At 43.3% G+C, this 25,300-nt stretch overlaps 2 protein-coding genes across 3 annotated transcripts in view; both read left to right on the top strand.

Moving 5' to 3' along the window:
• Window positions 1-10,896, top strand: part of LOC110070969 (uncharacterized) — a 22,798-nt gene extending 11,902 nt beyond the window's left edge. The window contains exons 2-3 of the mRNA XM_078387992.1: window positions 2,072-3,410; window positions 8,776-10,896. Coding sequence (XP_078244118.1) covers window positions 2,072-3,410; window positions 8,776-10,117 — 2,681 coding nt within the window. The 3' untranslated portion in view covers window positions 10,118-10,896. The remainder of the gene's footprint in view (window positions 1-2,071; window positions 3,411-8,775) is intronic.
• On the top strand, window positions 3,657-25,300 carry LOC110070498 (uncharacterized). Of its 2 annotated transcripts, none has more exons than XM_078387513.1 (2): window positions 3,657-7,223; window positions 19,597-25,300. In XM_078387513.1, the coding sequence occupies exon 2, from the start codon at window positions 19,605-19,607 to the stop codon at window positions 21,897-21,899; it is 2,295 nt and encodes a 764-aa protein (XP_078243639.1). In that variant the 5' UTR covers window positions 3,657-7,223; window positions 19,597-19,604; the 3' UTR covers window positions 21,900-25,300. The 2 variants fall into 2 exon arrangements, with proteins under 2 accessions (XP_078243639.1, XP_020633838.3); XM_020778179.3 differs by lacking the exon at window positions 3,657-7,223 and adding an exon at window positions 11,630-17,415.

The raw sequence follows: 25,300 nt of genomic DNA, 5'->3' as shown, positions 1-25,300 counted from the left end.
TAGTTACTACTCTGTTTCCCCAAAAATAAGACAGGGTTATATATTCATTTTTGCTCCAAAAACACATTAGGGCTTATTTTCAGGGGATGCTGAATTTTTTTCATGTACAACAATCTACATTTATTCAAATACGGTCATGTTGTCATCTTCTGATTTCTGCACAGAGGTGAAGGGCGGGATTTCACTGAACTGGGGCTTATTTTTGGGAGTAGGGCTTATATTACAAGCATGTTGCAAAACCATACTAGGTTTTATTTTCAGGTTAAGTCTTATATTAGGAGAAACAGGGTATTGGGTAATGAGCAGTAGCATATTATTCCATAGATAGGGAAAGAAGGATAGAATTAAGCTAATTCAGGCATTTTAGAAAAGGGATCCAGCATCCTCTGTGTGTAGTCTCTTTCCATTATTGAGAATCCTGGTATTTTTTAAAGGTTGCTAATAAGGTGGAGAGTGTCAAGGTGGAAGAGTCTCTCTCTTCCTCTGTTTCTCCCCAATATAGGGGGTTTCCACACCTGCCTTTCACTCTCCACTCTTGCTGAGGAACCTATTTGGGTACCTTTAGGGTTTTCTACTCCCCTGTCCATGGATTTGCTTTTTTCTAGTACTCTCCACAGTCCTTCCACCTTTTTCTCCTCAGCAGCCCAACACTCGGTTTTGACTGCCCCTCCCCCTCTCATCTCCCTCTTTTTTTCTCCTCTCCTTTTCCCGCCAAAACTACTCCCCCTCTTGGACATTCACTTCCCAAGCTTTCTGACTTTTTCCCCATTTAAACCCACATTTTCTGCTATTCTGCCCATTAAAGTCTTCATTTCAGTTGTTATGTCAGCCATTTTCTCTGAAGGGGATGGCACACCCCTACTATTTCTTCTTCCTCACACCAGCATCGTCATTTTTCACCAGCTCCATTAGCAGCTTTTATTTTGTAGGAACCTGTCATTTTTTGTCATTTCAAATTCCTTTCTTGCTACTAAATATAGAAATTGCAGCTTATATAAAAGAAATAAGTTTTGAGGCATTTAATACAGCAAAAATATGTGGGCGAGCATAGAGTCATATACTGTAGATGCTCCCTTCCACATCTCCATTGCTGTTGCTTATGGAGTAGCCCTCCCACACGGGCAGATCCTAATGATGGCACAAATAAATATAAGAGAGGTACTACCTCAAAATATCCAAGTGGCCAAACCTGTTTAGGGCTTTATAGGTAATAATCACCACCATTAACTCAGATGAAAAAAAGGTATGAGCAGCCAGTTCAGTCCTTCCAGATCTGGGAGTTCTCGAATGCACATCTGCCACGTATTACACTCAGTACGGGATCAGTGTCACCTTCAAAGGCACCCCCACATGGAGGGCATAGAGCAGGACATATAATACTTGTCTGTTTGTGCTTTCCCTAAGCCCTAGTTTTTCCCATTCTAAAGTGATAATCTTGCTCATACTCCCTTTTAGTAACACTGGAGATCAAGAAATAGTTATGGTTCTCTCTTTCCTAGAAAGGCTTTGAAAATACATGAATAGCAATTCAAGGGTGATAACAACAGATCGTTTGTGGGCAGGGAACCCCTTAACTAAAATGACACTCCTGTGGCCCCTTAAGAGACATACAGTGAGGCAGACAGAATGGAACCAACATTTTAAAAAGAGTTACCATTAAAACATGCCTCTTACTGCCATGAAACTTCCCATGAGGGGGATCTAGTGTCATATGTAAACATTTCGTGAAGGCTGTGAAACACCCCATATTTTGTTTTCAACATGGATCTCACAAGGGTGTTCCCAGCACGGAAGACCACAATTTCCTCACAAAAGTTCACATATGTTATGTATGTCAGGAAAAGAGGTGGAATGGCTTGTTCCATCTGTTCAATAGAGAAGAAGTGTGATAAATCCTGTTTGGTTTCCCTCAGTATCTTAATTGGTGGCAGAATCAAGCTTCTCATTGATCGTTGTGAAGGTAGGTCCCCCCGCAGAGCTGGATTTTATCTTGGATCCTCCGTGGCAGTTCATAGGGGTTTGTTAATTTGAACCTGTTTTTCCTGCTGACTTTTGTTTTGCCTCATTTTAGCAGGAAAAATGTCAAAGAGAAGAAACGAACAAGGAGGACATCAAGAACCAGAGAAAGGGGGTGAATGTTTGGATGCCGAAGAGGGTGTTGAGAATCAAGATACAAACAGGACGCTTGGAGGAAAACAAGTAGAGGAGAAGATGGATAAATTCATGGCTTGTTCAGAGGAAGTCCAAGTCCGTCAGAAAAAATCCAAGGGACAGCAAAGCCATGAATGTCCTGAATGTGGGAAAACATTTCCCCATAAATCAGCCTTAGATCGCCATGAGAAAGTTCACAAAGGGGAGAAACCATTTACATGCCTGGAATGTGGAAGGGGTTTCAGTCAGTCTGCAAACCTTGCTAAACACTTCAGTATCCATACAGGTGAGAAACCGTTTGAATGCTTGGAATGTGGAAAAACCTTTAGACTGAGAGAAATTCTTATTATTCATGAAAGAACTCACTCAGGAGAGAAGCCTTTTGAATGTCTGGAGTGTGGAAAAAGCTTCTGTCACCGTGCACATCTTATTAGGCATTGCAGGACTCACACAGGCGAGAAGCCATTTAAATGTCTGGAATGTGGAAAGAGTTTCAGTCAATCTGGAAACCTTGCTACACATCTCAGGACCCACACAGGTGAGAAGCCATGTGAATGTCTGGATTGTGGGAAAACCTTTGGACAAAGATCACATCTTACAACCCATGAAAGAATTCATTCAGGGGAGAAGCCATTTAAATGTCTGGAGTGTGGAAAAAGCTTCAGTCAGCGTACAGCGCTTGCTATACATCACAGGATCCACACAGGTGAAAAACCATTTGAATGCCGGGAATGTGGGAAAAGCTTTGGGCTGAGAGCACATCTTACAACCCATGAAAGAATTCATTCAGGGGAGAAACCATTTAAATGTCTGGAGTGCGGAAAAAGCTTCAGTCACCGTGGAGACATTGTTAGGCATCACAGAATCCACACAGGGGAGAAACCATTCAAATGTCTGAATTGTGGAAAGACTTTCAGTCAGAGTGCCAACCTTGCTACACACCTCAGGAGCCACACAGACGAGAAGCCATTTGAATGCCAAGAATGTGGAAAAAACTTTCGAATGAAAATATCCTTCACTAATCATCAAAGAATTCACAGGGGGAAGAAACCTGACATAGGTCTTGTGTGTGGAAAGAGCTTCATTTGTGGTGTCAGTCTTATTAAAGATAATCACATCCACAATGGGAAGAAAACCTTTAAGTGTCTGAGGTGTGGAAAGTGTTTCAATCAAAAGTCAAGACTTGCTATCCATCAGACCATCCACATAGAAAAGAAACCATTTAAGTGTCCAGAGTGTGGAAAGGCCTTCAGAAAGAAGTCCCATCTGGAGGTGCATTGTAGAACTCACATTGCAGAGAAAAGTTATAAATGCCCTGAGTGTGGAAAAAGGTTAAAGTCAGGTCAGACCCTTAGAATATACCGAAGAGTCCATACAGGGGAGAAACCCTTTAAGTGGCAGGAGAGTGGAAAGAAGTTCCGTCAGAGAGGTAAACTTACTATGTGTTACAGAATCCACACAGGGGAGAAGCCTTTTAAATGCCTGGAGTGCGGAAAGAGCTTCAATTGAAGGCACCACCTTCATTCCCTTTAAATCGGGGTCCCCAACCTTTTCCGAACCATGGATTGGTTTAGTGTGTGTGGCCGGGGGGGCAGGAGAGGAGTGTGCATGATTGGGGCGCGTGTGCTTCCGTGCGTGGGGCATCTGTACGTGCATACGGTGGGGCGTGTATACAGGGGGCGGGAGATCTTTCTCCGTGACCTCGTCCTGCCAAGGTCAATGTTGGGGACCTCGGCTTTAAAGGATGCATGGAGAGAAGCCGTTTAAGTACATGCACTCCCATTGTAATGATGGGTTGGATCCCTCCATTCACCCAAGTGAGTAGGGGAGGACAAAGCTGGAGAGTCAAACATGAAATAGAAAAGTGTGTGAATGGATGCTAGAAGATGATGAGACTTTTAAACTCAAAAAAGGAAACCTTATGGATTAACTTTTGCAAGATATTTTCAAAACGTTAGCTTCCAAGTTGAAAAATACTGTTGATTTGAAAAGTTCTGCATCCCCATGCCTGAATCCAGGAGGGGAGGAAGAAGACCGTGGTGGTCTCAAGGGGACTGGGATAACTCCACAGATGCTAGCAGCAGCAGGTGCCACAATTCCTTGAAGAATGTGTTTATCCCTTCATTCTCAAGTGACAAAGTTCAGTTTGACTTTACTGTTCCTGACCAATGGCTTGTTTAATATATTAAGTAAGAGATTCCTTGAGATGCTTATCACCAGTCCAATGGCAGCCCCCTTCAAAACAGATATCCAAACTCACTGATCAAACTGATGGGAATTCTACAACACTGGAATACTTAACAAAACAAGAACATTGTTACTTGGCTGCTGATGCCAATTGTGCTACTGTTAGAGACCAAAAAAGAAAATTTATGGGGCACAGGAATATTGCCCTAAAAATGAATAGGTCTTTTAAAATGTTCCTCAGAGGTGTGCATAAAAAGTAGAAGTATCGTTGAAAAACTACAGCTGGGGAAAACAGCTTACAAAAAAAAAAAAAAAAAAAACTGTTTGAATTTTGAGTACTCAAAATACAACTAGTTCTTTTGAATACACAAAGGAATTGATAACTGATAATAAGGCTCATTCAGTGTCACACAAGAAAAAGGTAAATAATGACACAATGAAAAAGGTAAATAATAGAATGTTATGTGAACAGAGACAAAAAGAAAAAAATGAAAGTGCATTTTATTTTGTCGCTGGAGTTATGTTTTGCCTGTAATGTAACAAGGAGATACTGCAAAATGGATGTGGAGACCTATATTAAACAAATGAGAACAACAGTATAAAATATCAATGTTCTTTTAAGCTATTTCTTATTAAGCAAAAGAAAAACAAAGGTGTCATTTCTTTATAAATTGTAAGCCTCATGAGTAATAGTAACTAAGTACTGAAAGGAGTATAAAATGATATAAGATTTATGAATGAAATATGTGTATGTCTTGGACTGTCACCAAGGATGAAGTATTATCTGATGAGGTGGTGAAAACTCATCAGATCTCGCCTGGACCAATTCCTCACATATCCAGCCATCCTCCATTTCCATTGTCAGCTTCAGCAATTTCCATATATAACTTCCACTGTAACTGTACATATTCTACACTCCTCTCTCTCTCTTGCCCCAGTTCTTCCTAATCTGCTGAGTATCAGTCCAGTCTCCACACTAGCAACCCATCTGCAACTTCATCCATCTCAGGAACCGTTCAGCACAATCTCCATCCCTTTTTTCTCACTAAGCTTCCTCTCAGAAAGCACATTATGCTCCAATCATGTCTCTCGGATGCAAGCCCTAATCCGTTGTTGTTTGATGCTGTTTGACCCACTGTGACGTTCAGGTGTTATCTCTGGTAGCCTGGATCCCCAAATCTGTGCATACAGACACCGACTGTAGTTGCAACTGTTGGACATTTATTTTAGAACCATCAAACAAAGAATTCGCTCCAACTGGACCATAGTCACTTTCCCTCCAACGGAGCTGGAAAAGGTTTCCACTCTTGAACGGATTTCCAAAACTAAAATTCCAAGGGCCTGGTTGTTCAGCAGCTACCCAGTCCTTTATCGTCGTCCCCATCGATACAGGTAACAGGGACACAGACATGTCTCCCAGGAATTTCTCCCAGTTAATTCTCTCCCTGGTTTCCACAGTTTCCCAAGTTCTTTCGGGCTGGTCCTTTTCATCTCCCATGTTCACCATTTACTCCCCTCTTGTCTCTCCTGTTCTACTTTCTCCCTCTCCTCTCTCTAGCCTCGGCTTCTCCCCAATACGAAAGTTTTGGGGGAATCACAGATCGTCTTCTAAGGTCTGCCTCTTCCCTCGGTACCTTTAGTCTTTCCCACTTATGGGTCCAAAAGTCTTCCAGCCAGATCCATTCCCATCCTACTGGCAAAGTGTTTTCCTTCTCTAAATCTCTCCTGATCTTCCAACGATTCTACCTCTTTTTCTACCTTCACCCCCTCCCTTTTTTCACACCTCCTTTCCTGCCTTTTCTAACTTTTCCCTCAGCTCTTCCATCCCCCTCAAGCCCTGGGATAATCCTTCCCTTTGGCCCCCTAATGGGAGAGATGCAGGTGATACCCTCTCAGAGTCCAAAAGCAATAACTTTGAACGACTTATGATGAAAGTGAAAGGTGGGAGAAAGCGTTTTTATTGCCGACTCTTTGAATCCAATAAAAATTTTATATCAGGAGAGCATTTTAACTTTTCATTTACAGACACTATTTTCATACCTTTTCCCAATCCGTCAGCTGAGCAGATGGGCCACTGATTTTTCCCATTTCTCTTAAGAGCTTGTACCTGCAGGAAAAAAATCTCTTAAGGAGCAGTAATTGAACGAAGTAGCAATCGGGGAAAGTAAAATAAGGACCACGTTCATAATAATAAATGGGACGCAAACTCAGTGATGGTCTCGGATGAGCGAAACTGACGGTTGGCTCTGTAAGAGTTAAAAGCAAGAGAAGGCAAGATTCCTAGAGAGGCAGGTAAGAGAGAGGAAGAGGCGGGATCTTTCTCCGGAAACGGTCGCTCCCCCAAGTCCGCCCTCCTTCACAGGCGGCAACCTGAAGGAGGACTTGGAGAAGCCACCTTTTTTCTGGACTACAATTCCCATCTGTTTTAGATTTTTGCAGTCAGTAGTCTGAAAAAGGAGCTTTTCTAGGCTTTGTGGCCACCAGATATCCAGAGCTCTAAAATTGCCCTTTAAAACAAACACTACAACTCCCAGAATTCCTACCAAGTTGGCCCAGGAACTGGAAAGATGGGAGTTGTAGTCTTGAACAAACCTTCATATCAAGTGGGAGACCTTATCTTTTGGAGCTACAACTGTATAATCCTGGTGGCGCTGCTGGCTGGGGATTCTGGGACTTGTAGTGGGGATAAGAAGGAACAAAGCTCTGAGCCCCTCCGGCCTGAGGACCACGTTTGCCGGAAGAACCTCGGCCGGAAAGGAACGGCGTTACATTCCTGAAAGGGGGAACGGAGCTGGGCTGGAGGGGCGAAGGGAGCAGCTCCTCTACAGAGACTTTTCTTCCTCTCTCTGGCAGGGCGAAGGCTTTCTTCTCCCTCCCGAGGTCTGGTAAGTGTCCTTTCCAGTCTTCTCTCTCTCCCCCTCCCCTCTTTTGATGCCTTTTAATTCAGTGGCTGCTTTTAACGTAGGCATCTACGTATTTCTAAACCGTTGCTTCGCTATATATAAAAGCCTGTTTTATGGGGGGGGGATCTTTTTAAAGTGTATCTACTTCCTATCGTGAGCAATCCTGGGTCTTGCCCAGATGAGAGAAAATGAATTAATCCGTCCCTAGAAAAGGCCTCCTCGCAGCCCGTAGGGCGAAAGTCCATTGGGGGATTTCATCCTTCCAGGGCTACCTGGGCGCGTCTTATTCTCTTCCTTTCTGCAGAACTAGGGCTTGATATTCAGGCGAGGGGCTAGAGAAGAGAATAGTACAGATTCCTTGATGCTCCGGTTACTCAACTCTCAAAATCCTTACCCTGCTGATCAGGAAAGTTGATATCTGTTAAGGCTTCCTGGAATAGTTTCGGGACCAATTTCTGAAAGGCCCTAACTTAGAATTGTGTAAAATTTAGAATGTAAAGCATTCCATGCTAAGCTTTGACAACTTCATGCATCACAATAGTGAAGAGGGGCCAGCTTCTCAAGGGACACTGTCAGCTTTTCTTGTTGATTTTCGTTGGGGGGGGGGGAAATGACATTACTTTGATGTCAGAACTAGAAAGTCTTAGGGAATCAGGAGATGGAAAATGGCCCCAGGGCTTCAGTTTCCTGCTTCCAGTGTCTTTATTTCTGAGTATTTTTAAAATAATATTCATATTTCATCCAATATCATATAATCCCAGGCTTCCACATTTCCAGTTTGCATTGCTATTGACTACAGAGAAGGCCTCTCCCGCAGGGAATTCCTTAACTAAAAGGACGAGGGATAATAGACTGATGCTGAACCGGGTGGAAGTCTTGTAGGTGGGTTTCCCTAGTTTCTCCAGATTGGGATCCTCCCCTTTTTGGGTTGGGGTGGGGTTTCCTACTTTCTGCCAAGACATTAGCAGTTCTTCTCAAGCCAGGGCTATTGATGGAATCCCAGGTAGCATCTATGATCCATTCCATTTTCTTCAGTCATTGCCTAGCTTGACACCAGGAAAAGAGGTGGAATGTTTTGTTCCGGCCTCAAGTAGAGAAGAGTGTGTTAAATTCCATGTTTGGTTTCTTTTACCATCTTAATTGGTGACAGAATTAGCCTCCCCGCTAATATAGGTGAAAGACAGTTCACCGAGAGCTGCTTTTTATTCCCCTGGATCCTCTATGGCAGTTCATAAGGGTTTGTCCTTGATTTGAAACTTGTTTTCTTCACTCACTTTGGTTTTGCCTCATTTTAGCAGGAAAAATGTCGGAGAGAAGAAATGAACAAGGAGGACATCAAGTACCAGAGAAAAGCTGAATGTTTGGATGCCGTAGAGGGGGTTGAGAATCAAGATGCAAACAGAAAGCTTGGAGGAAAGCAAGTAGAGGAGGAGATGGACATATCCATGGCTTGTCCAGAGGAAGTCCATCAGAAAATATCTGAGGGAGAGCGAAGCCATGAGTGCCCCAAGTGTGGGGAAACTTTTGGACAGAGATCACCTCTTACAACCCATGAAAGAATTAACTCGGGGGGAAAACCATATAAATGTCTGGAGTGTGGAAAAACATTCAGTCACCACGGAGACATTGTTAGACATCACAGGACCCACACAGGTGAGAAACCGTTTAAATGCCTGGAATGTGGAAAGAGTTTTAGTCAGTCTCCAAACCTTGCTAAATACTTCAGTATCCATAAAGGTGAGAAACCATTTGAATGCTTGCAATGTGGGAAAACTTTTAGACTGAGAGAAATTCTTCTTATTCATGAAAGAACTCACTCAGGAGAGAAGCCATTTAAATGTCTGGAATGTGGAAAAAGCTTCTGTCATCCTGCACATCTAATTAGACATCGCAGGACTCACACAGGCGAGAAGCCATTTAAATGTCTGGAGTGTGGAAAGAGTTTCAGTCAATCTGGAAATCTTGCTGCACACCTTAGGACCCACACAGGCGAGAAACCATGTGAATGTCTGGATTGTGGGAAAACCTTTGTAAAGAGATCACATCTTACCACCCATGAAAGAATTCATTCAGGGGAGAAACCATTTAAATGTCTGGAGTGCGGAATAAGCTTTGGTCGATATACTGCCCTTGCTATACATCACAGGACCCACACAGGCGAAAAACCATTTGAATGCCAGGAATGTGGGAAAAGCTTTGGGCTGAGAGCACATCTTACAGCCCATGAAAGAATTCATTCAGGGGAGAAACCGTTTACATGCCCAGAGTGTGGAAAGAGTTTCAATCGGAGTGAAAACCTTGCTACACACCTCAGGTGCCACACAGGCAAGAAGGCATTTGAATGCCAAGAATGTGGAAAAAACTTTGGAATGAAAATATCCTTCACTAATCATCAAAGAATTCACAGGGGGAAGAAACCTGACATAGGTCTTGAGTGTGGAAAAAGTTTTATTTGTGGTGTTGATCTTATTAAAGATAATCACATCCATAATGGGGAGAAAACCTTTAAGTGTCCGAGGTGTGGAAAGTGTTTCAGTCAAAAGTCAAGACTTGCTATCCATCAGACCATCCACATAGAAAAGAAACCATTTAAGTGTCCAGAGTGTGGAAAGGCCTTCAGAAAGAAGTCCCATCTGGAGGTACATTGTAGAATTCACATTGCAGAGAAAAGTTATAAATGCCCTGAGTGCGGAAAAAGATTAAAGTCAGGTCATACCCTTAGAATATACCGAAGAGTCCATACAGGGGAGAAACCCTTTAAGTGGCAGGAGAGTGGAAAGAAGTTCCATCAGAGAGGTAAACTTACTATGTGTTACAGAATCCACACAGGGGAGAAGCCGTTTAAATGCCTGGAGTGCGGAAAGAGCTTCAAATGAAGGCACTGCCTTCATCCCCAACCTTTTCCAAACCGCGGACCGGGGGGGTAACCCCCATTCATGTGTAGGTGGGGCGCACTCATGTGTGTGTAGGTGTCCTCGTGCGCACAAACAGATGGGCAGTGCATGCTTGTGGGTGCGCGGGGCATTCTTGAATCGGTGGGGTGGCTTGTGGGTGGGTGGGGTGCACTCACGTGCATGCACAGGTGTGCGTGTGGGGTGGGAGCTCTGTATCTGCGGTCCAGGCCTGTCAAGGTTGGGGATCCCAGCTTTAAAGGATGCATGGAGAGAACTCGTTTAAATATAGTACATCAAGCCCTGTTGTAATGATGGGTTGGATCCCTCCATTCATCCAAGTGAGTAAGGGAGGACGAAACTGGAGAGTCAAACATGGAATAGAAAAGTGTGAATGGGAAAACCACAGATCCTCACAGCAGGAGGTGTCACAATTCCTTGAAGATTGTGTTTATAGCTTCTTTCTCAAGTGACAAAGTTCAGTGTCCTAATCTTAAAAATAAACCACCATCACTGACTTCATTGTTTTTGACCAATGGCCTGTTCAATGTACTAGGTAAGAGAAAATATCCAATTTAAACAGAGGTGATTATTCTAATTCCTTGAGATGCTTATCATCAGTCCAGTGACAGCCCCCTTCAAAACAGATATCCAAATTCACTGATCAAACTGATGGGGATTCTACAACACTGGAATACTTAACAAAACAAGAACATTGTTACTTGACTACTGATGCCAATTATCCTACTTTTAGAGTCCAAAAACGAGTTTATGAGGCACATAGGTATTGCCCTAAAAATCACAAAAAGGTCTTTTACAATGTTCCTCAGAGGCGTGCAAAAAAGTGAAAGTATTGTTGAAAAACTACAGCTGAGGAAAAAAACTTGTTTGAATTTTGAATACACAGAATACAACTAGTTCTTTTGAGTACACAAAGGAACTGATAAAATAATAAGTCTCATTCAGTTTCACACCAGCTTTTGCAGTGAAAAAGATAAATAATAGAATGTTTAGTCGAGTGAACAGAGACAAAAGAAAAAATACAGAAGTGCATTTTACTTGAGTTATCTTTTGCCTATAATGTAAATTAACAAGGAGATACTGCAAAATGGATGTGGAGATCTGTATTAAACAAATGAGAATAACAATATATTGGAAAATAGACGTGTATACAAAATAGAGTAAATGGTGAAAAAGATGAATGTTCCCTTCAGCTGTTTCTTAATATATAACTATATAAAAAAGAGAGGGAAAACAAAGGTGTCATTTGTTGTATAAGCAGTAAGCCTCCTGAGTAACTAAGGTCTGAAAGGAGTATAAAATCATATAAGATTTATGAATGAAATATGCATATGTCTTGGACTGTCCCCAAGGTATTATTTTACTTCGTCCTTGAAGGCCAGGAGCAAGCCAGGCCAGGCACTGGACTCTCAAGGAGTTTGCGAAGCCAAGCCTTTGAGAGGCAGGAAACTGGAAAGAGCGAGCTTTGAGGTGAGAGCCTTCCTGACCTTAAACATGTGGGCTTCTAATTGGCCGAAAAGTATACACTAATAATGTTTCACTAGGCCGTATAAAGAAAGCAGTCGCTTAGTGAGATATAATGGAGAGACATTCTATCTGATGGAAAACATGGACAGTCTGAAAACAGCCAGGAGATAACTTGGGCACAATATACCATATTTTTCCGTGTATAAAATAACACTTTTCCCTAAAATAATTAGAGGAAAAATTGAGTTTTATACATGGAAGGAAGCAGTCACACGCGCACTCGGGCGCCTCTTGCTGCCACTGCCATTGCCCAATTGCCTCTTCCAGAGCTCACAGCTTGACCCCTCTGGTGGCCCCAAGGTGGCAGCAGCAGCAGTAGGCGGAGGCAAACAAGCATTCACACACACTCAGGTGCCTCTTGCTGGTCCCTTCCCAACCCGCCCCATTCACCACCTCCACTGGGACTGACTGGCTCAGTTCACATGGCCACCTTGTCCTCTCTCGTGGTGGAGACAAACAAGCATGCGCGCACACGCACTCGGGCACCTCTTCCTGCTGCCGCCACCAGATCACCTCCTCCCACAATCTCCTTAGGGCAGGGGACAAGGCAGCGACATGAGCTGGAAATGAGGAGGAAGTAATCAGGCGGGCAGCGGAGAGAGCAGCAGCAGGAGATGGAGGTGGAGGAGCAGTTGCCCATTAACTGCTCCTCCGCCTCGATCAAGGGTCAAAATTAGGGGGCTGTTTTATACATTGGGGGGTTGTATACATGGTAAAATATGGTAACTATTAACTGGCTAAAGGGTTAGTGAGAAAATTTTTTCAACATGGTTAGGTAAAGGTAAAAGTCCCCTTGACATTTAGTCCAGTTGTGTCCAATGCTAGGGCACGGTGCTCATTCCCGTTTCCAAGCTGTAGAACCAGCTTTTTGTACATAGACAGTTTCCGTGGTCACGTGGCCAGTGCGACTAGACATGAAATGCCGTTACCTTCCCACCAAGGTGGTACCTATTTATCTACTTGCATTTTTACATCCTTTTGAACTGCTAGGTTGGCAAGGAGCTGGGACAACGACGGGAGCTCACTCCGTCGTGTGGATTCAATCTTACAACGGCTGGTCTTCTGACCCTGCAGCACAGAGGCTATACTTTTCTTCTTAGGAACCTGAAGTGCCCAGATCCCATAACCTTGGGTTTCCTAGGACTCGAGATGTATTCTCTGCCTTTATACACTGTGATCTCCTATGTTTTAATGCTTTTGTGTTTTGTATTTTCATTCATACATGGCTTAAATTTTGCCTATAATATACCTTTCAATTCCTGCTTCTTTTTACAAGTTGCAAGGATGAATTTTAAGTAAGCCCATGCTTACAATTTTGTGTGACTTTCGAATTTAAGCATATGTGCCTACAGTTTTCTCCTTATCACTGTAAGACTGTCTTTGAATTTTCGGATTTGCTAATTTTTAAGCATGGAACCTAGAGACAAAGAAACCTTTCCATAGAAAAACTGTCAGCCTTTTAACTTATCACAACACTGCTTCACCCATCCTTCAGTCTACAATTGCTTCAGCAGCTGGTCAGAGAATGGTAATCCAAAGCACTGTAAAGACATTTTAAATGCCTCTGGCTGCAGTATGAACAACAATATTGAGAGACCCGAAGAGTTCTGATGAAGTAGGAATTCAGTCCATGCTCTGAACTACTCCAGTCCTCTGAAGATGCCGGCCACAGAGATTGGCGAAACGTCAGGAAGAACAACCTTCAGAACACGGCCAAAGAGCCCGAAAAACCCACAACAACCATCAGATCCCAGCTGTGAAAGCCTTTGAGAATACAGTTCTGATGAACAGTTGTAAATTCCACATGGGGCTAAGGTTTCTTAACGGATTGGTTTACAATCCTAAGGCAGGGATGGGTGATGCCTTTACCAGACCACTAATAAAGCACAAAAGTAAACTGCCTTTCTACCGCACATGGGTTTGCATCAGGCTGGGCACTACAGGGATGTGAGTGGTACAGATGATAAATGATAGCCAGATGTGCATGCTGGGTTATCCTGTTAAAATTTTAAAAAAGGGAAAAAGGGAGTGCAGGCTAGGATCAGATGTGTAGATCTCAGATAACGGAATACATCTAGAGAGGAGCAACTAAGATGGTAAAAGCATGTCCTGGGAAACCCATGGCTATGGTGCTGAGTTCTGGGAGCTGGGGATATTTAGAGCAAAGCAGAGCAAACTTAGGAAGAAAATAGGATTGCGGTTAGGAAGACCTTCTTGACCAGACTGTGGGGAGATTCAACCACCTAGAATCTGTTCTCACAATGAATGGAAGATGTGCCAAACAAGTGAGGTGTAACAAAAGAAATCTTAATTTTAGTAATAAAAGGTACCACACTCTAGACCCTAGGTTCCCAACCTTTCTTACTCGGATGTTTTTGAACTGCAACTCCCAGAAACCCCAGCCAGCACAGTTGGTGGTGAAGGCTTCTGGGAGTTGCAGTCCACAACTCCTGAGTAAGCCAAGGTTGAGAACCAGTGCTCTAGACAAAGACAGAAGAAAGCATTACAAAACTATGATGCAGTCACCAGACTCTTATACCTTTCAATTTTGAACGAATTCTGCTAATTTGTGGGAGGGGACACTTAGGAGTGATTGTGGCCCTTTCCTCATTCCAGTGATCAACCAGGGGTTCAACAAAATTGCCTGCCAAGGCAGCAAGAAAACCCCCAAGAGCTGTCAGATCCATCAGCCTCCTGGGGCAGACCATGTTAATCGGTTCTCCACCACTGCAGAGGCTCCAAGTTCCAGTGAGTCTAAACACCCACCAGATGATGATCTGCCCAAGCCAAGGGGACTCCAGCACCACACCCAAGACCAGGTCAGTGAGCTCAGATAGGGAGACTATTGAGCAGCACGGTGGGCGGTACACCAACAGAATCTCTATTCTGTCCCGGGTTCTTGCTTTCAAATACACATGTTCAAAACCGGAAAACTGGGGGATGTGGCACCAGGTGAAAGGGATACTATCACGCTAGACCACTGCAATGCCACCTCCCTGTCCTGCAGCTCTTGCTTGCTGCCTGGTGGACAAAGCTGAGCGAGATTGACTCAATGGCCTTCGAGGCTCTTCCAGCTGAACTATTCTATGCTTCTATGAATTGACAGAATTAAAAATTAAATACATTAACAAGATGATGTCATATAGTGGTTAACACTAGAAGACTAAAGGAAAAATGATAAATTACACACTAGGCTAACTGTACAATGCCAATTAATCACAGGATATGTAATATTCACCGTAAAATGAACACGTCAATGGGTCTTCACATTGGGTGGGAAGGAACAGCAGGCATTCCAGTCAGAAATTCCAAAAGGTGGTGAAAACTCATCAGATCTCGCCCGGACCAATTGTTCATGTATCCAGCCATCTTCCATTTCCATCTTCAACTTCAGCAACTTCCACATATCTGTACGTAGTCCACGTTCCCCCCCCCCTTGTCCCAGTTCTTCCTAATCCAAATCCCTACACCAGCAACCCATCTGCAACTTCATCCATCTCGGGAAATATTCAGCACAATCTCGATCCCTTTTTTCTCATCAAGCTTCCTCTCAGAAAGCACAAGCTTATGCTCCATTCATGTATGTCCCTTTTCCAGCTTCCTTTGTTGTCCCTTGGATGCAAGTCCTAATGCACTGTTGTTTGATGCTGTTTAACCCTAATTGAAGGGGTGCAGATGGCATCCTCTCACGGTCAGAAAGCAGCAATAAGGTTCCTTCCGGACCTCCCTCGGCGTTAGGCCCCTCAGCCACCTGGCCTGACTGGAATGAGTGACTCTGGCAGAACTGAGTGGGAAAAGACGCTCTGCCAGATACTGAGGTCCTAAACCATTTAAGGCTTTATATGTAATGGTAAGAACTTTGAAATCAATGCGGAAACAAATGGCGCAGCCAATGCAAGGTGGCCAGAGTGGGGGAAATATGGTGTTACCTTTTCACCCCAGTAAGAAGTCTGGCCGCTGCATTCTGCACCATCTGAAGTTTCCGCATCAGTCTCAAGGGTAGCCCCATGTAGAGTGCATAACAGTAGTCTAATGTTGAGACTGGAGATGGGGAGATGAGATGGTTGGACAGTGTCATTGAAGCGACCAACATGAATTCGACCCAACTCCAGGAGGCAGTGGAAGACAGGAGGGCCTGGCCTGCTCTGGTCCATGGGGGTCACGAAGAGTCGGACACGACTAAACAACAACAACAGTGTTGAGACTACGAGTGCATGGACCAAAGTGGTGAGCACTCCCACATCAAGATATGGATGCAGCTGGGCAGTCCGCCGAAGGTGGAAATGTGGGGAACGGACCACTGACGACACCTGGGTATCCATGGTGAGCGCTGGGTCCAGATGTACACCCAAACTGCAAACCTCACTCTTGGTGGTAAGAGTCATCCCCCCAAAGGAGAGGGCGTTTCCCAAATCACAGATGTCTGGGACACTCTCTGGGATCATGTCCAGGTCTAAAAATCTATGAATTTCTAAGTTTTAACACTTTTTGCACAAATTTCTCCAAAATCATCCCTCTGATTCATTCATCTCTTGCTAATCTCTTATTTCTCTTCCAGAAAAAGTCGAAAGTCATGACAGATCAGATGACATCCAACATGTTTTTTCCCCTTCCCTGCTTTTCACATTTATTTTTACCTTGAATTCTCAGCTGCAAAAATCATTGCTTTTTTGATTGTGCAACTCAATTATTGTACCTTTCTGCATTTTATGTATTTCCTGAATTTGGGTACCTTCTTACATCGGTTTAGGACGTTTTTATTGCTGACTCTTTGATTCCAGTAAGTTTTAAATGAGGAGCTTTTAAATCATGCCTCCCCTCCTCTTCCTCAAGCCTTTTGAACCTCCCGCCACAAACAACTTGTTCAGAGAGACCAGCTTCTTGTTTGTGTGTAATTGTTGGAAAAAACACGCAAAAGGGACAGTCATCTTATTCAGCAAAACTCCTCCAGAAAACGACATTAAAAAGCCCTCTTAAGGAGTAGTTGAATGAAGTAGCAATTGGGGAAAGCAAAATAAGGACCATACTCTTTGTAATAATTGGGACGCAACTCAGTGATGGTCTCGGGTGAGCGAAACTGACGGTTGCCTCTGTAAGAGTTAAAAGCAACAGAAGGCAAGTTTCCTAGAGAGGCAGGTAAGAGAGAAGAAGAGGCGGGATCTTTCCCCGGAAACGGTCATTCCCCCACAAGTCCGTCCTTCTTCAGAGGCGGCAACCTGAAGGACTTGAAGCCACATTTTTTTCTGGACTACAACTCCCATCTGTTTTAGATTTTTGCTGTCAGTAGTCTGAAAACGTAACTTTGCCATGCTTTGTGGCCACCAGATATCCAGAGCTCCAGAACTGCCCTTTACCTTTAACTTTACTACAATTCCCAGAATCCCTACCAAGTTGGCCCTGGGACTGGAATGATGGGAGTTGTGGTCTGGAACAGATCTTCCTATCAAGAAATGGGATACCTTATCTTTTGGAACTATAACCTTGGTGGCCCTGCTGGCTGGGGATTCTGGGACTTGTAGTGGGGATAAGAAGAAACAAAGCTCTGAGCCCCTCCGGCCTGTGGGCCACGTTTGCTGGAAGGACCTCGGCGAGTGGCTGGGCCGGAAAGGAACGGCGTTACCTTCCTGAAAGGGGAACGGAGCTGGGCTGGAGGGGCGAAGGGAGCAGCTCCTCTACAGAGCCTTTTCTTCCTCTCTCTGGCAGGGCGAAGGCTTTCTTCTCCCTCCCGAGACTTGGTAAGTGTCCTTTCCAGTCTTCTCCCCCCCCTTTTTTTATGTCGTTTTGACGTCTTTTAATTCAGTGGCTGCTTTTAACGTAGGCATCTATTGCTAAATTGTTGCTTCACTATATAAAATACTGTAGAGGGGAATCTTTTTAAAGTGTATCTACTTTACTTCCTATCGTGAGCAATCCTGGGTCTTGCCCAGATGAGAGAAGATGAATTAATCCGTCCCTAGAAAAGGCCTCCTCGCAGCCAGTAGGGCAAAAATTCATTGGGCGATTTCCTCCTTCCAGGGCTACCTGGGCGTGTCTTCCTCTCTTCCTTTCTGCAGAACTAGGGCTTGATATTCAGGCGAGGGGCTAGAAAAGAGTACAGGTTCCTTGATGTTCCTGTTACTCAAATCTTAAAAATCCTTACCCGGTTGATCAGGAAAGTTGATCTCTTAAGGCTTCCTGGCATAGTGTGGGCACCAACTTCCCAAAGGCCCTAACTTAGTGGGTGTGCTGGCTTAGGCTTTTGGGAGTTGTGATCTGAAGACCAAGGTGGGTGGGTGGCCTACTTTTGGCATCTCCTTTGGCAGTAAAATTTACTGTTTACTTAATATTTAAGGAACAGGGATGGGAGAATTTCGGCGATTTCCCATTTTGGAAGTACCATTAAGAGCCAAGTGAGCCTGATAATTGTTGTGTGCTGTCAAATCTCATCTGACTAATGGGGCCCAATCAAGGTTTTCAAGGTATAAGATGCACCCCTAGTGCCTAGCAGTGACTTGAACCCGTGTCCCTTGAGTCCTCATCCACCACTGTATCCACAATACAGTATAATACTGAGTCTCAACTCATCCTTTGCTAGTTTTATCTGGATAGGATACATCAGGATACTGTACCTCTTTTGTACAGACATCTAGTTGCAGGAATCTGGGCGGAAGGAGCTTATTGCACCCAAAGAAAAAAGCAGAGGTGGTCCATCCCCCTTGCCACGAGGCCCAAAGCATAAGTACTCTTAGGAAGAAAGTGCTGCTCTGTGTGAATTTGTGCTCTGCCTGAGAAAGCCAACTCTTAAGTTCTGATGCCCAAGTTTATGTGAGAGAAGGCCTCTGTGACAAAACAGAGGAACTAGACCATGAAACAGATCAGCCGGTGTTAGCATTAGCAAAGGATTCGACTCAGGACCAGCCCTGACATGAGGCTCAGTGATCAGTTGTCTTAGGTGACTGATGCTGAGCGCTGGCAGAAAAATCTTGAAAGACAGAGGTTTCCTCCAGAACCCAAGCTTGCCTGTTTCTTAGCAGCAGCACTAATGGAGGCGGGCCAAGATTGGGAAATTTTAGAATATGAAGCATCGTGTGCCAAGCTTTGACAAGCTCACGCCTCACAGCAGTGGTGAGGGGCAGGCTTCTCAGAGGAGCCGATCATCTTTTCTTGTTGTATTCCCTGGGGGAAGGAAAAAAACATTATTTTGGTGTCCTGATTGGGAAATCTGAGGGAATCAGGATGCAAAATGGCCCCACTGCTTCGTTTTCCTGCTTCTGGTGTCTTTATTTCTCAATGTTTTTTCATAACATTGGGCATTTCATCCGATATTATATAATCTCAAGATGGGATACAACAGTAATTCTACTGTTGAGGAGCTAAAGCCAAGAAAATCCTCTCTTCCACATATCCACAGCTTGCATTGCTGTTGACTACAGAAAAGGCCTCTCTTGCAGGGAAGGGGTTGAGGGATAATAGACTGAGGCTGAACCCAGACAAAATGGACATCCTACGGGTGGGTGTCCCTAGTGCCTGCAGATTGGGAGCCTCCCTTTCCTTTGGGAGAGCGTACACTCTGCCACGACATTAGCAGTTCTTCTCAACCCAGGACTATTGATGGAATCTCAGGTAGCATGGGTGGTCCATTCCATCCTCTTTCATTGTAGCCAGATTGTCTTCCTTGACACCAGACATTATATCACGAAAAGAGGTCGAATGTTTTGTGCTATCCTCCGGCAGAGAGGAGCGTGGTATAAATCTCATCTTTGGTTTCTTTTAGCATCTTAATTGGTGACAGAATTAGCCTCCTCACTAATGTGGGTGAAGGAGGGCTCCCCGAGAGCTAGATTTTGTTCTCCTGTATCCTCCGTGGCAGTTCACAGGGGTTTGTTCCTTGATTTGAAACCTGTTTTCCCACACACTTTTGTTTTGTCTCATGTTAGCAGGAAAAATGTTGGAGAGAAGAAACAGACATGGAGGACATCAAGTACCAGAGGAAGGGGTTGAATGTTTGGATGCCAAAGAGGAGGTTGAGAATCAAGATGGAAACAGGAATCTTGGAGGAAATCAAGTAGATGAGCAGATGGATATATCCATGGCTTGTCCAGAGGATGTCCATCAGAAAATATCCGAGGGAGAGCGAAGCCATGAGTGCCCCAAGTGTAGGAAAACCTTTACCCATAAATCAGCTCTAGATCGCCATGAGAAAGTTCACAAAGGGGAGAAACCATTTACATGCCTGGAGTGTGGAAAGAGTTTCAGTCAGTCTGCAAACCTTGCTAAACATCTCAGTATCCACACAGGTGAGAAACCATTTGAATGCTTGGAGTGTGGGAAAACCTTTAGACTGAGAGAAATTCTTATTATTCATGAACGAACTCACTCAGGAGAGAAGCAGTTTGAATGTCTGGAGTGTGGAAAAAGCTTCTGTCACCGTGCAGCCCTTGTTAGGCATCACAGGACTCATACAGGTGAGAAGCCATTTAAATGTCTGGAGTGCGGAAAGAGTTTCAGTCAATCTGGAAACCTTGCTACACACCTCAGGACCCACACAGGTGAGAAACCATGTGAATGTCTAGAGTGTGGGAAAACCTTTGGACAGAGATCACATCTTACAACCCATGAAAGAATTCATTCAGGGGAGAAGCCATTTACATGTCTGGAGTGTGGAAAGAGTTTCAGTCAACGTTGGAGCCTTGCTACACATCACAGAACCCACACAGGCGAGAAGCCATTTGAATGCCTGGAGTGTGGTAAAACCTTTGGACTGAAAGCACATCTTATATCTCATGAAAGAATTCACTCAGGCGAAAAGCCATTTGAATGCCTGGAGTGTGGTAAGACCTTTGGACTAAAAGCACATCTTATATCCCATGAAAGAACTCACTCAGGGGAGAAGCCATTTAAATGTCTGGAGTGTGGGAAAAGCTTCAGTCACCGTGGAGACATTGCTAGACATCACAGGTCCCACACGGGTGAGAAGCCATTTAAATGTCTGGAGTGTGGAAAGAGTTTCAGTCAGAGTGCAAACCTTGCTACACACTTTAGGAGCCACACAGGGGAGAAGCCATTTGAATGCCAGGAGTGTGGAAAGACCTTTCGACTAAAAATATCCTTCACTAATCATCAAAGAATTCACAGAGGGGAGAAACCATACAAATATGTGGCATGTAGAAAGAACATCAGTCAAAGTGTAAAGTTATTTAAATGTCTGGAATGTGGAAAGGAATTCAAGAGGCATGCAAACCTCACCTTACACCAAAGAATTCACACTGGGGAGAAACCGTACACATGTTTTGATTGTGGAAAGACTTTCAGCAGGAGCACAAGCCTCACTTACCACCAAAGAGTTCATACTGGGGAGAAACCATTTGACTGCCTGGTGTGTGGAAAAACCTTCAGACTGAGGGCAGTCCTTATAGTCCATCAAAGAACCCACACAGGGGAGAAGCCATTTAAATGTCTAGTGTGTGGAAAGACTTTTAGCCAGAGCACAAACCTGACGTCTCATCAAAGAATCCACACAGGGGAGAAACCGTTTGAATGTCTGGAGTGTGGAAAAGCCTTTAGAGTGAAAACACTGCTTACGGACCATCAAAGAATCCACACAGGGGAGAGACCATTTAAATGTTTGGAGTGTGGAAAAGCTTTCCGTCTGAAAGAAAATCTTTCTTCTCATCATAGCATCCACACAGGTGAAAAACCATTTGAATGCCAGGATTGTGGGAAAACTTTCAGGAAAAAAAGTGGTCTCATTTCCCATGAAAAAATTCACATTGGGGAGAAACCTTATGAATGTCTTGAGTGTGGAAAAAGCTTCATTTGTGGTGTCGATCTTATTAAACATAAGTGTACCCACAAGGGGCAGAAATCCTTTAAGTGTCTGAAGCGTGGAAGGCATTTCAGTCAAAAGTCAAGATTTGCTATCCATCAAACCATCCACAAAGAAAAGAAACCATTTAAGTGTCCAGAATGTGGAAAGGCCTTCAGACTGAAGTCTCATCTTGAGGTGCACTGTAGAACTCACATTGCAGAGAAAAGTTATAAATGCCCCGAGTGTGGAAAAAGCATAAAGTCAGCCCATACCCTTAGAATATATAAAAGAGTTCATACAGGGGAGAAACCCTTTAAGTGGCAGGAGTGCGGAAAGAAGTTCCATCGGAGAGGTAAGCTTACTATGTGTTACAGAATCCACACAGGGGAGCAGCCCTTTAAATGTCTGGAGTGCGGAAAGAGCTTCAATTGAAGGCATCACCTTCATTCTCTTTAAAGGATATAGAGGAGAGAAGTTGTTTAAATGCATCCACCCCTGTTGCAACACTCCATGTAGGGCTGGATACCTTCAGTTATCCTGATGAGTTGTAGAAGACAAAGATGGAGAGTCAAACGGGAACAGAAAATAGAGAATGGATGGTAGATGGTGGTGGCATTTTTAATCTCATAGAAGGAAACCTTATGAACTGTTATGAGTTATTGGTGGAAAATTACCTTCTGGGTTAATAAATACAGTACTGTTGATTTGAAATGTTCTGCATACTCATGCCTGAGTCTAGGAGGAGAGGAGGAAGACCTTGGTGGTCCCAAGGGGACTGGAAGAACAAAATAGATACTAGCAGCAGAAGGGGTCACAATTACTGATTACAACAATAATCATATTTTGGTTCTGTAGTTGAAATTCCTTGATAACCCCCTTTAAAATATGAGGAGGGCATTTGCTGGAATCAAAGTTCTGTAAAAGCATCAAGTGCCTCAAAATAGTATGGTGTTGCATGATTAACTTGGAAGTTGATACCAAACAGAGAATGATGACCTGACAATGGCAGGGCTATCTTGGTTAGAATTGGAATCAAAGATCCAATTGCTAAGAGCAGGAGAACCGAGATAGAGAAACCTTTCCATAGAAAAATTGTAGGCCCTTAACTTATCACAAGACTGCTGCACCCATCCTCCAGTCTGTGGATACTTCAGCTAGCAACACTTCGTCAGACAATGGTTCTCCAAACCACTGTAGAGACATTTTAATTGGATCTGGTTCCAGTATTAACAACAGTACAGTATTAAAATTGCCAAAGACGTCTGATACATGTTTGTGAATTCCACATGGGGCATCAGGCTGGGCTCCAGAGGTAAGAGTGGCACAGTAGATAGATGTTTCACAGCTCATGTACATGCAGCGTTCTGTTAAAGTTTCAAAATGGGGGTGCAGGCTCATGTCAGATGTGCAGATTTGTGGATTCAGATGTCTCTCCCAATCTTGAAAAAGTTGCCAGTTGTTCAGTGCCCCCCAACAGCCTTATATGGAAATACATGGTCTCTTTTTGGTTGGAGGCTGAGACACACTGAAATGAGGGAAACCTCATATCGGGGTATCGGGGGGGGGAATGACATAAAATTTATTCTGTATACTAGGTGAGCTGACTGCAGCCAAATTAAGACTGGGCATGTTTAAACACCACATTTTAAGAAAGGTATCAACAAAAATGTAGGAGAAAGAATTAAATTTTATTTATTTACTGTATTTATGTCTGATCCCTAAATTTATTTGTGCTCTCGGCAGAATGGAAAAGAAAAAATGGAAAAGTTCTTTGCAGTGAATTCATCCTGGGATCCAGGCAGGATTAGCTCCAAAATCCATGCCCAGCAATTTAATTAATGCTGAAGCAAAATAGTAGTTTTCTTCTGAAGCTATCTAGATTTTCACTCCCACAGAATACATTGTTTTACTCGCAAAACTTGTTGACAGGAGCAAATGATGATTTTGGAAGAGCTGGCATGTCAAGCTTACTCTCCTGTCTGCTTTTAATGTGACTGTGTATATACTGTATATTGTGTTTTCTTTGTCTTGTAATGTTCTTACTGAGTGAATGAAAAACACATCGCCTTACTCTTTATGAGAATAGATAAGGTGTCTGTATTTTTGTTGTGAATCTAGTTCTCCCTTTTTTTCTTTAGTTTTACATGTAAATGTTTCCAAAGGTTTGATGAAATGTTGGACTATACAGGTAACATTCTGGATCAGCACAGCACCTCCAGCATGAAAAGGGAACAGAATCGGATACTACTTTTCAGCAGTAGCTGAACGAACTGATGTGATATGGTTGTGCTCTAAAACATTTACCTAACATAAAGACTGCTGAAGTTACAGGGTACAGTATGTTCCAGTGACTTAGCTTATGCACAAATAAGAGGAGCTGTGTGTACGAAACACTCATAAGATGATCTAACAGAAATACTTTCATTGCTCTAATTCCTGAATACTGTATGATGTTTTATTTCTGAAACAGAATTGAAAGAGTGTGTACAGTTCCTTACTTTTAGGTGAATATGTACATCTTTTCATTTGCAAATGAAATGTATACAGTATGTATGCTTTTGTGAATTAAAATACCACTTCATCAGGCTTGTACCAGTGTGAAGAAATTAAAGTCCAAAAGTTCATGGCAGGATGGACTTTGCCAAGCACATCTTTCTTAGATGTAAATCAGAAGTATGGGAAGCAGTGATTGTTGTTTTCAGGTTACAGCTGAGGTAGGAGTGGATTTACATCAAAGAAAGATGTGCTTGGCAAAATCCAATACCTGTACAGTACTTTGATTTCTGCAAGAATGCTTGTATAATTACTGGATAAAGTAGTAGCAAGGTTAGCTGAAAATGAATACCTAGTAAATTTTGGCAAAAGAGGGATTTGTAGGATATGAACTGGCTCCAAATGGAAGACTACCATCTTCACCATTTATAGTAAAACTAGAAAAAAAAATCCAAACCCAGTACAATGAAACAATTGGAATGTTAATCTTTAAAACGCAAATACAAGAATAGGCAATACCTTTACAGACCACTAAGGCCCCCAAGGCCCCCAATCTCATCCGAGAGAAATGGCCCAGGAGGATACCATGGTTGAGTGTTTAGAAAGCCACTGAGAGGTCCAGCAGAACCAATAGGGACACACTCCCTATTGGGTGGCCAGTGCATGTCAGCCATCAAGGCAACCCAAGCAGTCTCTGTCCGATAACCCAGCCTGAAGCCAGGTTGAAATAGATATAGATAATCCATCTCCTCCAGGAACCCCTGGGTTGAGAAACCACAACATGCTCCAGCACTTTGCCCAAAAATTGAATGTTAGAGACTGGCCAGTAATTATCCAATACAGTACCATGGGGACCAAGGAGGGTTTTTAAACTATCGGTCTTACTACTGTCTCCTTTAAATTAAAACATTTGGAGTGTGTAAAGAAATTAAAGAAGCACTCAACATTCACTCTGTACCAAAGAGTTCATGCTGGGGAGAAACTTAATAAACATGAAGAGAGTGGTAAGACTTTTAGACAGACCAGAAAGCTGACTTCCCATCAGAGAATACAGACAAGAGAGAAGCCATTTGTATACAGTACCTGGAGTGTGGAAAAGCCTTTAACCAAGTGGGCTGCTGTACAACAAAGTTTATATTAAAGAGAAATGGCTTATTTTGAAAAGGCCACAAAACTCTTGCTTGTGTTTGCTGGGAGAGACAAATATACTCCCACCCAACCACTTCAAAAAGAGTTGGAGAAACAATATGTTGTGTATTCTTCATCACAGAATCTGGATTTGCTAATTGATCTCCTGAGGATACTGAGGAATTTAATAAAGATTACTAAAACTTAATCCA

The sequence above is a fragment of the Pogona vitticeps genome, chromosome 2 (assembly GCF_051106095.1).
Source record: "Pogona vitticeps strain Pit_001003342236 chromosome 2, PviZW2.1, whole genome shotgun sequence".
Lineage (NCBI taxonomy): Eukaryota > Metazoa > Chordata > Lepidosauria > Squamata > Agamidae > Pogona > Pogona vitticeps.
This window is presented reverse-complemented; position numbering and strand designations above follow the sequence as displayed.

Bases quoted from the DNA above. Each gene is read 5' to 3' on its own strand.
- LOC110070498 (XM_078387513.1), top strand. From the start codon at position 19,605: ATGTTGGAGAGAAGAAACAGACATGGAGGACATCAAGTACCAGAGGAA.